This window comes from Humulus lupulus, chromosome 5 (assembly GCF_963169125.1).
Source record: "Humulus lupulus chromosome 5, drHumLupu1.1, whole genome shotgun sequence".
Classification (NCBI taxonomy): domain Eukaryota; kingdom Viridiplantae; phylum Streptophyta; class Magnoliopsida; order Rosales; family Cannabaceae; genus Humulus; species Humulus lupulus.
Window position 1 is genome coordinate 81116583 of NC_084797.1, and position 17800 is coordinate 81134382.

At 38.5% G+C, this 17800-nt stretch overlaps 1 protein-coding gene across 8 annotated transcripts; it reads right to left on the reverse strand.

The window, feature by feature from the left end:
* Window positions 1-2388: 2388 nt before the first annotated feature.
* On the reverse strand, window positions 2389-11230 carry LOC133777478 (uncharacterized). Of its 8 annotated transcripts, none has more exons than XR_009868611.1 (13): window positions 8029-8165; window positions 7730-7818; window positions 5963-7644; window positions 5549-5629; window positions 5407-5457; window positions 5184-5313; window positions 4969-5051; window positions 4787-4851; window positions 4596-4655; window positions 4242-4512; window positions 3817-3981; window positions 3535-3732; window positions 2389-2753 (listed from the first exon to the last, which is right to left on the reverse strand). XR_009868611.1 is itself a non-coding variant. In XM_062217105.1 (7 exons), the coding sequence occupies exons 3-7, from the start codon at window positions 8075-8077 to the stop codon at window positions 5614-5616; spliced, it is 318 nt and encodes a 105-aa protein (XP_062073089.1). In that variant the 5' UTR covers window positions 8078-8181; window positions 8298-8606; window positions 10874-11230; the 3' UTR covers window positions 5545-5613. The 8 variants fall into 8 exon arrangements, 2 of the variants coding, with proteins under 2 accessions (XP_062073089.1, XP_062073090.1); XR_009868610.1 differs by having other exon boundaries at window positions 4969-5078; XR_009868607.1 differs by lacking the exon at window positions 7730-7818 and having other exon boundaries at window positions 4969-5084; window positions 8029-8167.
* Between the last annotated feature and the right edge of the window lie 6570 nt (window positions 11231-17800).

A 17800-nucleotide genomic window follows, 5' to 3' on the forward strand; every position in this document is an offset into this window, starting at 1 on the left:
ACTATTTGTATTTAGTACATTTAATACTAATTGTTCTTATTTTATTTTGATTCGATGAACGAATATTGTATTATTACTATTATTTAATCTAAGTTGACTAAATTAAGGGCAGATATTGCTAGGATAAGGAATTGTTGTTATTTTTTTAAAATAAGGGCTCATATGATTTTATTATTCTTTTTTAGTATAAAATGTCTGCAGATGTTGCTAGTTATCATGGTGGAGATGGTGGTGGTGATGACCCGCTAGATCCTACTAGGGTACCTGCTTCGTGCGAGTCTTCTGGTATTTTTTTTATTTTTTTAAGTAAAGTGTTTCATTTATTAACTTAAATACACTTATTTATATATTTTCGATTACAATATAGGTAGTGAATCGAAGAAAGGTCGCGGGAGGAATGTTTTAGCAAATTTGGAAGATAGAAGAAAAAAAGCTGGGGCCCCGTTGCCATTATTAGTGGATAACACCTCCAACAGTATAGTAGGGTTGGAGAGTAAAGCTTTCCCTCGTTTGGTAGGGAGGGAGATTACATTGCATGTTCCTGGACATTTTGAGAGTTGGGCAAATGTTTCGGAGCAATACGAACACCTTATCTTAACCAAACTTCGAGTAAATTTTTAAAAATTTATATCTAAATTAATAAATGTTATTATTAGTATGTTATTAACATATTTTTTTTGTCAAATGCAATATTATTATCAGATTGACGACAATGCAACATTAATAGCATTAGCTGAGATGGCCGAAAAATACAAGACGAGAAAGAATATTAGGCTGGCACATTTCAAGGAATATTACACAAAACCAGAAGACTTCGAAAACGCTGTCAACCCCCCCCCCCCCCCCCCCCCCCCCCGACTAATATGTCAGTTGTTCACATCTCCTCAGTTTATTGCTCGTTCTAAGTAAAACTCTCTCAATCGGCAGAAGATGAAATACTCTTCAACACAAGGGTCGATAACGATGGCCGAAACCCTTCATGAAAATGTAAGTTAATGTATATATAATATATATTTAATGAAGTTTAATTTAATTATAATTTTCTTACAATTTATATTTATCAGCAAAGCAAGGGTTACATTGAGAATTGGAAGGATTGTCATACAAAGAAATGCACAAACACCTTTGTCAACGACTATGCCAAAAATGAATGGGTAAGATTATATAAATTAATTACTTTTAAATATATTCAAATAATTATAATTTGATTTTACTTTCTAACTTATTCTTAAAATAGGAACGGATGAAGAATACTTATGACAGTCGATCTAGTACTTCTGACTCTACAGAAGTTTCTGAGATTGAGATACTTCGTGAGACTCTTGGAGAGAGGCGTGGCCATAACCGAGGAATGGGTCGCAAATTGAAAGGATAATCATCAAAACGACGTACACAACCAACAACTACTAACCAGCCCGACTTACAGCAGACAGTAGCTCAATTGCAAAGACAAGTTCAGATATTGTCTCAAAAACTGTCTCCTGAGGAACGTGCTGAAATGGATCTTGAGATGAATAATGCAGCTCCAACGCAACCAACGCATCCACGACCATCTCATTCTCATATTCCTAGAGATGGATCTGGTCCATCTTTTCAGCCAATGGGTTTTCAGCATCAGCAATCGCAACAGACTCCTCTTTCCTTTCACCAACTACTACAACAACCTCCTGTTCATTCGTCTGCATCTTTAACCCCTGAACACATGATTCAATTTCAACAATATCAGATGTTCCAGTCATTCTTCCAGATGATGTCACATTCGCCAAACAGTTCACAAGTAATGATGCAGATGATGACGCAATCGCCTCAGACGTCTCAAGTTTCTCAGTCACGGACGCCACAAATGATGCCGACACAACAAATGTCTCAGATGCCGCATACTTTTCAGATGATGCCGATACCACAAGGGCAGCAATATGGGCAGCAAACATCATCGATGATGCCTACATCACATGGGCAGCAAACATTGCCAATGATGCCTACACCACATGGGCAGCAAACATCGCCGATGATGCCAAGTTCGCAGGTGCTGCCCTACTACCCACAGATGCCAAATGTTCCTCAACAACAAATTCCGAGAAATGCTAGTGATGATGAAGATGACGATGACGATGACGATGCTACTACAAATTTCTTTTAGTATTTTTATATACGTTTTATGGACTATTGATTATGTATTTATTTATGTTTTATGAACACTTTAGTATTTTATATTTCTATGTATGACTTTTTAAAATTTAATATGAACATTTTTAGTTTGTTATATGTTTTATTTTTAATTAAATTATTTTTAATATTAATTAGTTATAAAAAAATGAAATAATTAATTATTTTTAATTAATTATTTTTATATTAATTAATAATTTTAAAAAAATAAATAAATAACACTAACGACATAGTTGTCATTGATAGTCAAAAGCATTAAAAAAAAAAGGTTAAATTATCACCAACGACATTGTCGTCAGTGATACTTTTTTTTACCAACGACTTGTAAAGTCGTCATTGATACTGACTTTCACCGACGAGGTATCACCAACGACCTATCACTAACGACATGTCGCCATTGATAGCCACTACTGACGAAAGAAACACCCTTCACTGACGAAATTTGTCCTCATTGAAGCCTTTTTTTCTTGTAGTGAAATACAAAACAAGAAATGTATACAAAAATTAGTGAAATAAATTCTTCCATTCTAAAGACCTCAACTACAAATGTTGTCAAGAATTGCTTCAAAGAAATCATCTCAATATACCTGCACATTGTAAAAAAAAGGTCATTTTATTATTAAGAACATAAGAGTTAATAACCATATATATATATTACCTTTATTAGTTATATTCAAAGGTATCATGTAGAGTTATTAATGACCGAATATTACTTCTGTATTCCACAAATACTCTACATGGCTATCTATCTAAATGGAATTTTAACAAATTTGACCATATATTATAAACAAGGTAGCAGACATAAGTGAAAGAAAAAAAAATTAATAAACTTAAATAATACACAAATAGCAAACATTCAAACTCGGATTTAGAGCATTAATCTCTTTCATATTTATAGAATACCAATAAAGCAACAACAAATAACATGATAACACTAGTTATATATACATATCAAGAAAAATGCTCTGTATGTGCAGGTTCTACTTATTCAAACCCTCATTTACTTCTGGCCTAATGATTGAGATCACATCTATACAAAATAAAAAATACTAACTATATGCATTCTCTTTGCTTCTATCCTTCCTGGCATACACATAGGTCAAGGGTGGCCTATCATATTACCAGTCCAAGTTCTAATTGAGGGTATTCAAATCAATAATTCATGTTATATGAAGAAGGAAATAAAACTAACTCTTCGTGAAACCTCACAGACCAACCTTCACAAGATATGTCACATTGTCATTGCTATGCATATGAGATGGGAAAAAATATTATTTAATAGAAGTCTTTTCATGGCACCAAAGTCGCATTCATAAATCAAGAGAAAAGTTACTGAAAATGGAAGATAAAGAAAACAGTAATATGCACCAGCGCAGATAGAGCAGGTTTTTCTAGTTGGAGATTTTGATGGTCAACATGAGATTGGCAATGAATTTCTTGTGTTTGAGCAGGTTGCTGTTTAGAGAGAACCAAGGAAGAAGACTGAAGCTTGTGGGCAGCAGTTTGCTGCTGTCTCTCATTCTTTAATTGTTCCTCAACCAAACCATATTCCTTGGGCTTGTCCCACTGCAGATTAATTTTCAAGCCCTTACCCTCGTAAATTACAGATATAAGACTGAAAAATAAACAAGGGTGAACAAAAGAACATACCAAGCTTTCACGAGTGACACAATTATAATAATACTTATGCCCATCAGGGCAGGTATGCTCACTCCAATCACATTCTGGAAGTTCAGGCATCTGAGGATTTGCAGGCACTGCAGCTCTGGGAATATTGTAAGCAACTTCCCGAGAACTGCTTCCAGTTGGTAGAGGCTGCATTAAACATTTCATTAAAATAACATAGATAAAGTTCTTAATTTAAAAAAAAAAATGAAGCAGAAGGAATGCAATATAATATTCTATTGAATAAACCCCTTCAGATGCTACAAGCACTCTTCTGGCCGCACTCAATTGAACACCAAAAGTGGGACATATAGATAGAAGTTATTAAAAAATAAAAACTTCAACATATAACATGCAATACTAAAAAAACTGCAAATTAACTAGCTAAGATTATTATTGGTTCGGAATACCGGTTGTCCACTAGTCTGAGACCACTTGTGCTACTCTAGCGTTTGTTTCAATGGTTGCATCACATGCAACTGTCTTGGAAAATCACGAACTTCACCTTGAAATTGTTGAGAACTTGCTTTTCTATTCTGCATCTGAGATAACTGCGGAGGTTCCTGGTTTGCCATCGAAGAATCTGCTTGTGGTTGTTTAGTTAACGAGAAATATTGTGCCAGATGAGGTGCATTAGGCCGGTTATGCCCCACCATGGAATCACCCAGGTTGGTTGTTGTCCTGGTACGTATATCCACAAAAACAAAATTTAAATACAGTCAACAAGAAAAAAAAAAGAATGGAAGTAACATGAAAAAAGTTACCTAACAACTGGTTCTTGAGAATGGGGGCCAAAGGGCATGCCACTAAACATCTTATTGTTCCTGGAGAGAAATTTGAATGGGGCACTTGGTTATCAATTATAATACCAAACAGTGACTAAAATGATCAGTTATGAAAAAAGAGAAACGGTATGAGGAATTCCAGTTCACAAATAAGTAGAACAGAGCAAAACCTTGCTTCTCCATTCCTAACTTTCTTAGGTTCCGCAAAACGTACAACTATTGGCTTATCACAACCCTTCAGTGACACCAAAGGAAAAAGGAAAAATAAACAGAATGAATAGATAATAGACGCCTCCACATATACAATGTAAATTGCAATACATATATTCATGGAAGAAAAAAAAAATGTTACCCTCATTGTGTAAGTTCCGTTTAATGCTCTGATTGCTGCAACAGCCCTCATTGGATTTTCTCATTATCTAATACTTCGATAAACTTCCGGATTTATGGCCATAAAAGGAACTAAGTCTTATTTTAAAAGAACTTGCAACTATCAGATGATAAAACAGAATTTTCCAGCATCCACAAATAATAAAATCTGTCAAAATAACAATTGAAGATCCTCACCTCTTGCAGTCCCTTGGTTCAAAGTATTACCCAGAAAAAGAATTTTCTTCATAATATCTTTTAATTTGAGGGAATTCCGGACTTATTAAACAGAGCATAAAACTACCCAAGTCAAAACAGATTCTCAAAACTGCATGGAAGAATTTAAGTAGCATAGGGATCTGTCAATACAGTACAGATATCAAATTCTGCAAGAAAAAATTCATCATCAGGAGCTGCTTACCTCTTCACATGCAGAGTTCACAGTGTTCAAACTCTTTTTAAATTCTGAAATCTATAAGACGATGAGAAGAATTATACAATATAGATTGTAATAATAATAATATTTTAACCACCAATGAAAAGCATAAAAAATATCACCAAACCTGGCAGTTGAACTGAATCTTGAAAGAGAACACTCGCAATTTTGATTCCACTCTAGGAACTTTCATCAACTCCATAAAATACTGAAATATTAAAAACATAACAAAATAAAAAATGACCTTTTGGGACTATTCCGGCCATGATAGAATTCAAAAGGAATCTATATGCTCTCAAATTGACAAGTAAATAGCTAAATTTCAACTGGACAATAATGATGTACAACAGTAGTAATTCCAAGTTTCTATTACATAAATTGCTTTTTCTTTTAAGTAAATAAATAGAGGGAAATTAAAAGAAATAAAGGAGTTTGTAAGAAACTAATAAAATAAATTAATAAGTTCAAAACATTTTACTGTTGTGTACTTTAATCATAGAAAGTCATTCATGGACAAGAAAAGATGAATAATGCTTCTTACCTGTTCACACTTTCCCAGGCTCTCCTTGTCACCTGTGTAACCTTGATAATCATATAACAGAAACGGTCATAGCCAGCAACAGAAAGAGTAACAGAACAAGTCATAATGCTATATTTTGAAAGCTGAATTACTGTTGCTGAAGGTTGCAATTAAGGCATAGAACAGTCAAGTTACAATGAAGCTTAGAAAGTAAGAATTATATATATAAAGTTGTAGAGATTTGTCACCATTCGCCTGGGTTGTCACTCCGAGAAAGAGGCACTGCTCACGGCTGTCACACGAACGGTCTGCCCATGCCCAAGTGTATTTCCTAAACTACTCTCTAGCTCTAGAAGACAAACAAGCTTCTAAAAATAAGCTCAGAAACTATACATACTCAATAAACTAACCTTGCATTTCCTAAAGTTTCATGAAAAGTTTAAGAGAAATAGTCAAGAATAGACATAAAAAGGAACTGAGGAAAACAAGAGAAGCTTACATGACAGAGAATGACAGAGGTGGAGCCATTATAGCCAACCACAAACAAAAACCCCATGTGGCAGCAAGGTCTAGAGACTAGCTTAAACTTAAACTCTCTAGGCCATTTCTTTTTTTTTTTCTTCAGAATTTTCACATAAATGTAGTTAAAGCTTAAAGGCCTCCAAACATAAGGAATATCACCACAAATAGAATATAGATTAATATGAGGAAAGCATAAAAGGATTTAAACAAAAATTGGGTCACGACTTGATTATCATAATTTCCAAGTCCGAGAACAGATATCAATGCCAATAACATGTTATGGTTACAAATTGTTTAAAGTTGATTGTTTCTCAAATCATCTCAAGAAGGGAGAATCTTAACAGTAGTTTTAATAAAACAATTTGCAATTGAAATAGCCAATTGGCTTCTTGCTAGAAATCATAGAGAGATAATTTGAAGAAAAAATTGCTCATGAAACATTACCCATGGCTGGCTAAAGCATAAACAGGTTAAAAAGCAAGGCAAAAACATTTATATTAGCATTGCTTCTCTATACAAAAAGCATGGGATTTCCATAAATAATGAAAGTAAGAGATCTCAATTCCCAACTAGAAAATCAAAGCAGAAATATACCAACTAGAATGGGAAGCAAGGAGGATTTTTTTAAAGATGTTTAGGTAGGAACACAAGTCCTTGGCAACCTAGTAAATTTCAACTTAGTATCAAGATGATAATTAGAAACAGAACAACTTACCTAGCAGATTTATAATGGAACAAACAGAACAACAAAATTGAATGGATTATAGGACCATTTGAAAAAGATACACAGTTGCCAACTTTCTTCACATAAAAGGCAAAAGGATTGCTATTTAATTTAGAAAAAACATTGCAAAACTGAAGTTTAAAGACTTCAATATAACAAATTCCATAGACAAGCCTATGTGCCATGCTAAAAATCTGGCCCCCGACAATGACATGACAAATTCAAATGAGTAATTCATCCCAGAAAAGAGAGCAATAAATATATATATTTTTAAAAAAAAATCCTGATCAAAAGCAGGGTAGAGAGCAGCTTTACTATTTTTACCCAAATTTGAAGCCACCAGGGGGGTAAGGTAAGTTGGTTTGCTCCAAAAGGAAAACCTTGTTGAGTTCCATCCCTGTTATCCTGGATGTTTTGCTCCTCATCTTCTTCTTCTGCCCAATTACAGTCTGCAAAACTGAATTTAACAGAAAAAATTACAAGTCAATCATCATTCAATAGAAAAATCAGAGCAACAATTTAAATGCAGATAATTCTCTCACCCAAAACTCTTTAAGAATGAAAGAACATTCTCTTTAAAAACAAAGGAGCCAGAAAATTTCAGTGCAACAGATGCTGTGCCTAAGAACACCTTGATATAGAATTATACATAAGCAAGAAATTATGACAATTGTTGAACAAAAATAATGAGAATAATTATTTATAAAGCAGCTGAAATGAATAACAGATGCTTTTCCAAAAAGCTTTGCTCAACAATAATTGCAACCCTTTAATTTTAGTAGCAACATAGGTCAAACACAAAAATTGTAATTATGAAAGAAAACCAGTGACAGAAACTCACACAAAACATCATGTGCAGATATCCGCCTTTTGGGATCTCGAATAAGCATTTTCCTTACTAAATCTTTAGCACCTTCAGAAATACTAGGCCATGGGTCTGTTGAAAAGTCTAGGTCACCATGTAATACTTCTTCAAATATCCCTTGCTCGCTCTCTATTGAAACCAAGGGGAAAGAAAAAAGGTCACAAAATACACATACAGAAACACAAATAGAAACACAGATACTAAATACAACAATGACTAACAAGAAGCATCTTTAAAAATCTTACCTGCCCAAAATGGAGGCACTCCACTTAACAGATTGTAAAGAATCACTCCAGCACTCCAAACATCTGCTTCTGGACCATACTGCTTGCGTAAGACTTCTGGTGCAACGTAATATGGGCTACCAACCACATCACTAAATCTCTCTCCTGCAAATGGGAATTGAAAAATAAAAATAGATTTTTTATTAGCTTCTCATACAAATTATGGATCAGATCTAGTTCTATGTTGTGTTAAATAAGCACAACAATGCATCATATAGCCAGAGAATAACTTTCCATTAACAGTTGCAGTCATTAAATAACCCTTGCAAGCTGCATAAAGAACAAGGAAAAAAGAAAGTGTTATTAAGGCCTTTTTAATAATGTTATGTTATGAAGACATAAAAGTAACAGAGTTTTGTGGACATTACAGGTGGGAATCCCCTTGCAAAGAGCCCAAGACCCACAACAGAAACCAGTAGCACGATTATAATAGGACTAAATAAGCTATTTATGAAGAAATTTTTGCTCTTTTGGCTAGACTTTACGCGGATATTTTTCTTTTCATAATGTAAAATTTTATTGTCTTATTCTTTGTGGCATTTCTAATTTCTAATTCATGTTGATTGCAACTTATAGTTTAGTCCCTTCACTTATCTTTTTTATTATCTCTTTTCAATTTGAATATATTTCAAACCACTTGTAAAAAAATTTGACTGAAATTTATTAGCTATTGGGATCTGACAATGAGGTTTAGTTTTAGTCAGCTTTCTCAAAGTAGTAGAGACAGAAATGCATACACAGCACACACACACATACTTTCATTGTATGGATGAAAATTTATTGAACCAATTCTCTTTTGAATTTATATCTCTCACTTTATTTCTTATGTTTTTATTCTCTTTCCAATATCTATTATCTTTTCTCTCTCTTATTCTTTTTCTATTTTTCTTGCTAATTTCTATTTGCACCAATAAATTTATTCTTAACAAAGTATCTCTGTTTAGTTTAGAATAGTTCCCCCCCCCCCCCCCCCTTCTCTAGTTGATGCAGAGCACATGAATATATTTGAAAACAAAAAACTATTTTTGTTTTCCTTTATAGTTGTATTATTTGTTCCATTGAACCAAGAGTCATGCTACTGAACAAAAAAAAAAGTACCTATTCTAATTATGATCATAATTACCATTATTTTCAATAATTTTGGGGTTGTAATTCAGAAGAAAGAAATTAGCACATGAAAGTATGTCTTAATAAAAAATTGACTACATTTTAGGTATCCTGTTCTTGAAGCTGTCACTGTCTTATGGACATGCTCTGTCTAATGACATGCCTCTTCCCTAAAATTGTTGTCCCTCAAAAATCCAAGTTTTGAACAAGGTCAAATGAAACTAGGACAATATTTGTTATATCTCTCTATTGAAGTTGTCTGAGATGTCATGACAAACTCTTCTTCCTGTTCCTAAAAGTTTAACCATGCCTAAAATTATGTTAGGGCAGACAACCTCAACATCCTTAGCTCTTACATTATAGGGATAATGTTAGGCAGTCAACTTAGTCTACGATTTCATCAATTTGTCCCTGTGGTACATTCTCTAACAAGTATTTGGTCTCGAGTTTCTATCAATGTGCGGTCTGTAAGATTTTGAACTCATCTTCACTAACATAAGAGGGTCTTATTCGCAATTCTGGTACCGGGATCTACAAACAAAATCCTCTTAAGTTAAAGGAGGCGACTTCAAACCACAGGGACATCACCTTGCTAGAAATCCAAGGCCAAAGATTGTGTGGGAAAAGTCCAGCATGCAGAACTATTTCTCATGAAACCTTAGGGTACTGCATTTTCATTTTCTGTAATATTACTTCTAAGAAATATCATTCCCATCAAACAAAAAATCATAAGTTTGGATAGTTTTTTGCTATGTCAATTAATAATCTTTATGTTATTATGAAGTAACATTTTTTTTCTTTATTTATCAAAACTAAAAAACCAAATACACAAGGTTGAGTTTCATCTGGATGTTGACTTTATCACTACATTACATCATTCATTCTATTTCACACATAGAACTATGACATAACTAACTTATTCAAAAAATTTAACACATCGTCTAATTAACCACAAAGCCTAAGACTGATGAGCAAAATACCCTCTCCAATTCTAGTAAAACCAAACAGTGTATCACTAGGCAGAAATTTTATCCAAGTAATCTACCTCTAACCCGGAAACTTTCGACTCCATGCGAATGCCTAAACCAATCAATCTCATTTCACAAAAATGAGAAACAGAGCAATGCATTACCCAAACTGCAAAGAGAAATCTAAAAAATAAAATGCAAGAGATTTTTAATATCTAGGGGAAACACAAACCAATTCGAGAGTCAATTTTGGGGCTTTCGGAAATCAAAAAAGAAAACAAAACTACATACCAATAATAATAGCTCATTCATGAAAGAGAAAAACCCTCTCAAAATCGATTACTCTTTGGGTTCTTTCAAGCCTCTGAATAAATGGAGAAACGAGAAAGAAGAAGAGAGAGAAGAAAGGGAGCTAGAGAGAGAGCAAGGGAAAGCATTTGGTGATGGTGACGAGAAGATTACCTGATTTCAAACCAAAGCCTCCAAGGAAGATCGTGCCTCCTAGCCTCAGAAGGGACTGGTCGATTCTAATGGTGGGTATTGCGTAAATGGAAGATTCGATGCAGGGAGAGGCACAGATGGGTGCGAAGAAGAAAACGACGAAGTTATAGGCGGGCTAGGAAACGGGAGAGTCAAAGAAGCCGATGAGGCGAAGCCGCAGAGATTGAGCCAAAGAGAAGTCGCCTCTCTGTCGCCGCCGACGAACCAGGACTCCTATATCGCCTTCGAATGTGGTCTCATTTTTCTTTGAATGAAATGGGATGTCTTTCGTGAAGGGGAGTGAGAGACCGAGAGAGATAGGTCTCAGAGAAAAAGTATGTAGAGAAAATGAAATAAAATGATAAATAAATATTTTATATAATTGGCGGAAAAATAAATGAAAAGTAAACATATATGGCGCCTAAAATTTTACTAAGCGCGCCTTATAATTTTAACACATGTAGGATAACACTTTTTCATTTGTGTTATACTTTAATGTTGTAGTAGTCCTAGTTTGTTGTAGTGGACCCACTTGCATATTAATACTCATAAACATGCATTTCACATATCCATATAATCATATATTCATGCATATCACATAGTCATGAATTTAATCATTTAAATCACACATAAACCAATTATGCCCTCCCGACACGCTAGTCAAGGCCCTTAAGCCTTATTAGTGATTTTGGGTCGTTACAATAATTCTTGTCTATAATGAGGATATGACTTATCACAGATGGAGAAATTCCAATAATGTCCTTATGTGACTAGGCAAAGACATCCTAATTTTTCTTGAACAATTCCACCAACTATGCTTTAAGTTCCACCTTTAACTCCTTCCAGACTGTGATAACTCTAGTCGGGTCCTCCTCATCTAGTAAGACTTCGTCAAGATCTTCAACTGGTCCCACCCCCATGACGTCATCCCCAAAGCGAGGATCGATGTCGTTTCCCTCGCTTTGGGAAACTTGCTATAACAACAAATCTTCGTTAAAAGGAGCCCCGACTCCAGTAGAATGTTTATTTCAACGTCAACTTCCATGTTGACAACCTCATCGGTTCCTTCATTCTCTTCGCAGCAGGTAACTATCATGTTGTTTATGCATGGTCCTTTCTTTGCCTTGACCACTAACGCATTGTAGCATTCTCGTGCCTCTCTTTGGTTACCCTGTACGCCTCCTTGCCCTGCGCTGGTGGGGAACTTCAAAGATAGATGCTAGATAGATACTGTTGCGTGTAATGCAATCAGGAGGGGTCTCCCGAGCACTACATTATAAGCTGATGAGAAATCTACCACCAGGAATTTTTTCATTACAGTCTCGTGCCTGGGGGCGTCCCCCACCGTGACCGGTAGTCTGATAGTTCCTGCTGGTGCTAGGCATTCTCCCGTTAACCCATATATCACTTGGGAACACGGTGTCAGGTCCTTGACCGTGAGCTTCATCTTCTCGAGGGATGATTTGTAGATGATATCTACTGAGCTTCCCATATCCACCAAGCATATCTTCAGCCCTTGATGTAGTCAGGACGGTATAATTGGTGAACCTGGGCTGGTAGGGCTGATGCTTCAGCTGTTTGTCGGCTGGTGCTGACTTAGCTTTCTTCTCGCCACCTTGCTCAGCACCTAAGGTATTCCTCTTCTTACCATTGCCCCCATTGCCTCCCTGAGGGTTTGTGCCATTTTTATCTGCCTTGACAGTGGTCGGATGGTTTATGCCTTTTTCTTCCTTCATGATAGCATCATCTAGCTTCAGGTATTTGTTGGCTCGGTCCAGGAACTCTTGCAAGGTGTTGATAGGGTTCCTGTGTATACTATCCCACAAGGGACTACGATAAATTATTCCTGCCAAGATGGCAACAAAATTCCCTTCATCTCCTACCGTGGACGCTCGGTTTGCCTCTCTCATGAATCTTTGAATGTAGTCTTTCAGGGATTCATTTTTCACTTGCTTGATGTCAGCTAATTGATTGGCATAAACTGGTTGAATCTGCCTGGCACTAAAGACCTTGCAGAATTCCTTCCTGAACTGCTCCCAGGAAGTGATGGATCCAAGTTTGAATTTCCAATACCATTCTTGAGCCGAGTCTGAGAAAGTGGTAGGGAATACTGTGCACTTATAATCATGCTCCACACCGAGTAACTCCATCTGATCCTTGAACTTCCCAATATGTCGTACTGGCTCCTCATTCCCAGTGTACATTGGGAGTTTCAGGGTCTTGTATTTCGGTGGTGGTTGAGCATCTTGGATATTAGCACTGAAAGGACTCCCACTTCTGTGTGCCAGCTCGATATTGGAAAGTTTCTTTGTTAGACCATGGACAGCCATAGGAGTGCATCTATTTGAGCCTGCACTGATAATGGGATCGCTGCTCCAAGTAGGGTAGACGTCCCTGGTACCCCTTCTTGAGTATTGGTCCTCTTGTTGATGACTTCCCTTAGATCCTGAGGTTGGCATCTTTCCCCAGCCTATCGAACACAGTATTGGTGTTATTCATTGGTTCCTTTGCCTTGCGAGACTAAGGGTGTAAGGGTTGTAGGTCCGCCTTGTCCCTGTCAATGCGACCTTGCCCCAGAGCCTCTCCTCCTACATGACTTTGAGATTTTGAGCGGCCATTTCCATTCCTGTCACGCTTCTCAGATGTTGTTTTTTCAGTCCCCCTGGGAGGGGGACTTCGGGTTGGTAATAATCCTACTCTGAGATGAAGTGTTATTCTTCTTAGTCATGGAGGAGGTAGTCTTGGACTGTGCCTCTTCATCTTGTCTCTAGGAAAGTGGTTTCGAGAGTGTCCTTAGGGTCTTACTCCTCCCATGGGACTCTCTGTTACTGTTGTCTGGCATTCCTGTTACTTTAGCCTGAGCCTCCCTCACTGCTTGTACAACAACTTCAGCGTTAGGTCAGGCTAACTGAGTAGCTGCCTCCAAGGCCACAACAACCTCTTGGTGTCTTCGGTCAGCTTCTTGCTCCCTCTGGATCATTCTCTGGACCTGCTCATCGATCTCCCAATGTTGTCATTCCATAGTCGCCCTCTGAAGGGAAATTTCTGCAGCAATGGCCTTCTGCCTTGCCAGAAATTGTGCCATCTCCTCCTCGTGAGCATCCTGTGGATCCTCCGCATCAAGTTGATCTCCAACATCCACCTGAGGTTTGTTAATAGGATCTATGGGATCTTGGGTGGTGGAATCCCTAGGAGCAGTCTTCTTTGTCTAACTGGGTTTTGGAGGCATCGTTAACTGATGAAAGTGTGTTTCTTGATTTCGTACTCTCAATGAAAGCACCAAAATGAAATAACCTGTGAAATTGGCCAACTGTCGTATGTATAGTATACGTCACCTTGTGAATGAAATAAATTGAATAAATGATAGAGTATGATTATCTTAAGTAAACACATGAATTTTATAGTGATTTAGCCCTATTATAATAACATGAATAACCTAATCCTCATAGTATTTAGTATTGAATTACTCGATCAACAATTACAAGTACGAATTGATGAGTTCTCTTGTCAAAAATATTTTTCTCCCCAAAATTCTAGAAAAAGAGATCCCAGGGAAAAAGTCCAAAAGTCCTCTTTATGAAGCCCTGGGTCATTTATTTATAGTACCCAGGGGATGTTACATGATAAGTAGTACTGGAGATCGTGGTTTGGTACACGATTATCAGGTAGTGGAGATACATGTCCACCTCCCCATGATTATGAGATCGTAGGTCTTCTCGTTGTTTCTCTAGATCGTGGTGGGTAATGCACGATAGAAACCTCTGGGAAGATGTTAAGTCTCTGTTGGTATGTGAGACTTAGGTGCTAGGCCCAACGACCCGAGCTTGGGTGCTAGGCCTGTGACCTTCTGGGTGTTGGACCTGTTGATCCTCTGGGTGCTAGGCCTATGAACTTCTGGGTGCTAGGCCTGTTGATCTTAGTTTGAACGAGAGTGAGTATTTCTCAGTGAAGTGTACTTGGGGGTTTGAGCTGACCACCCTATGAAGAATAGGGTGGGCCGACCACCCAGGTGGTTCTTGAGTATGTCAGGCCGACCACCCTAGGGGTTGGGGTTAGGTCGACCACCCCTAGGGGTTGTTGGACACACTGGGGCCGACAAGCCTTGGGGTAGGGGTTAGGCCGACCACTCCTTGGGGCTCTTGGACACATTGGGGCTAACCACCCCTAGGGGTAAGGGTCAGGCCGACCACCCCTAGGGAGTTTAGGATTGATCGACTTCCCTATAGGTCTTGGACCTATCTTTTTTGCCCGTCGTTTTTTCTCTGATTTGTGGTGTCACGTGTTGCATTCTCATTTTCCACGCCATCCTCCTATTTTTTAGGGATAAAAGTAAGGCATTTGACCATTGTCAGCGAGTTGGTAATATTACTGCTATGGATCAAATGCCCCAAACACCCATACTTATTATCGAGATTTTTGATGTATGGGGCATTGATTTTATGGGACCATTTTCCATCATCATTCAGTTTTGAGTATATTCTTTTAGCGGTGGATTATGTGTCTAAGTGGGTGGAAGCAAAAGCAACTAAAGAGGATAATTCTAAAACAGTGGTTGAGTTCATTCGATCGACTATTTTTGTGAGATTTGGTACTCCAAGGGAAATAATTAGTGACCGAGGTACTCACTTCTACAATAAAATGATTGAAGCTATATTTTGGCACTATCAAGTGACTCATAAAGTAACCACTACCTACCATCCACAAGAAAATGGCCAACCCGAGGTATCAAATAGAGAACTCAAGTCTGTTATTGAAAAGACGGTAAGTCCAACTAGAAAGGATTGGAGTATAAGATTAGAGGATGCTCTATGGGCATACCGCACGACCTACAAGACACCGCTTGGTATGTCTCCTTATCGGTTGGTGTATGGAAAGCCTTGTGATTTACTAGTAGAATTGGATCATAAAGCTTGGTTGGGCTATGAAAAAGTGTAACATGGAGGTGGAAAATGGAGGCCAACAAAGAATGCTGTTGTGAATGCCAAAAGTCCGTCAAGGAAAAAAGGTCCAGTCCCTTAATAAATGGCTAAGGGTCACTTACTCATTCCATCGGGGTCGCACCTATGGGTCTCACAAGACCATAATTTAAGAAACACTCCCTTGTCGCGAGGACCTAGTTGCGTCGCGAGGCCGTGTCGCGAGGGCCTGATCCAAAGGCGCCTACCTCGCACATCTATCTCACGAGGCGCCCCTTGCCTCGCGCATGTCTTGCGAGGCCATGTCGCGAGGGCCTCCATTTTGCATTCCCATCTCACGAGGCGCCTACCTCGCACATCCATCTCGTGAGGCACCCCTGCCTCACGCATGTCTTGCGAGGGCCTCAATTCCGCATGCCCATCTCGCGAGGCACCTACCTTGCAGATCAATCTTGTGAGGTGCCCCCTGCCTCGGGCATATCTTGCAAGGCTGTGTCGCAAGGGTAGGAATTCTGCATGCCCATCTTGCGAGGTGCCCCCACCTCGTACATCCATCTCGCCAGTCGCTTGCCTCGTGCATGTCTTACGATGCCATGTCGCGATGGCCTCATGTGCCTGATCTGTATGCCCGTCTCACGAGGCGCCCCCACCTCGTGCACTACGACCATGCCAGTTGTCAGAAAACTACGCCTGGGTGCTGCCGAGGGACAAGGGGCCTCACGCCTAGATGCAAGGCACACTTCATTGAGGGCCTCGCTATCCAAGGCTAGGCTTCCAAGGCATCCACAACTGGATGTCATTGAGGGATGGTTGGCCTCGATGTAGTTATCGTCAAGGAGCTATGAGTCTCACGTAGAGCAGAGAATACACCATTATGGATGAGACTCTGACTATGCCAGGCCCGATAACCCTATATGTATTATGGAGAGCCAGGCTACCCCGTTGAAGAATCCATAAGTCATTCAACACTTAGCAAAATATAATGAAACTTGGAGCAATGGTGTATCTTGGACATGTAAGAACAGTCATCAAGTACAGGGTGCACGTATGAGCACAGTTGTATGACCATGTAAAGGACAGAGGCATGACTCTCACATTCGTATCATACATGTAGTGGTTGTATGAATTAGTACAAAGAGTGGAGGCACTACTTGCACACCTTTGACCGTATACTAGGGCCGACACTACAGTCTTCTGCACCACTACGTCTGGTGCCACTGCCCTGACAATGTACTTATGTATAATTTTGTCCCCCGGGACAACAATGTATCAAGAGCCATTAGAGCTCCACTATAAATAGACCTTCACCCCTCCAGCAAAGGGGTCGAAAAATTGGACATTGTAACCAGAGACCATTAAGTGATACAAATATTCTCCCCTTGTTCACTCTGTAACTTGATTTTAAGTCCATATAGCCACCCTAAGTTCTTCTAAGATTTTTTACCACTCTCTATTTACTCTTAAGCTCATAATTTTTCCGATCTAACTTGGTTGATGAGTTCTCACCGTCAACAGTTTGGCATAGTCTGTGGGAAGGACAATTATCAAGCCGTTGTTCTTCCATCAATTTTGACAAGAAAAAAGGACAAGGCGTTCAAAACGCCTGTGAGAATCTCAGGATGTTGAGATCCACCATGAAGGAGGCCAACTAAAAGCCTCCAGAAGAGACCCTCCACCACCTAAGAATGGAGGTATGCGAGAGGAACATCCAATCCTTGGAGAGGAGAAGGAGGCATCACTCTCGCATGTGCAACGTAGAGGAGGTCATCGTGAACCATCTAAAACTCATGTGGGCAGCTTGAGTACGCACCCTCTTCCTCGACCACTGACTGTACCATCCTCAGGCCGCTGGGATCCATGCCCCTCTTTGCAAAGGCCTGACAACAGTTTGTGAGTGCACTCCGTGAGTCCCAGCTCTATAACTCGTTGTGGATGCAAAAAATTATATACTTGTTAAAGACCCAAATCTCATGCGAAGGTTTCGTGAATACCT

Excerpts from the sequence above, each read along its gene's own strand:
- LOC133777478 (XM_062217105.1), bottom strand. The coding sequence starts at position 8,077 with ATGCTTATTCGAGATCCCAAAAGGCGGATATCTGCACATGATGTTTTG. Across the intron at positions 7,809-8,028 it reads ATCTGCACATGATGTTTTGT|GCACAGCATCTGTTGCACTG; the intron begins GTGAGTTTCTGT and ends AGGTGTTCTTAG. Across the intron at positions 6,004-7,511 it reads CCTGGTGGCTTCAAATTTGG|GTTACACAGGTGACAAGGAG; the intron begins GTAAAAATAGTA and ends ATGATTATCAAG.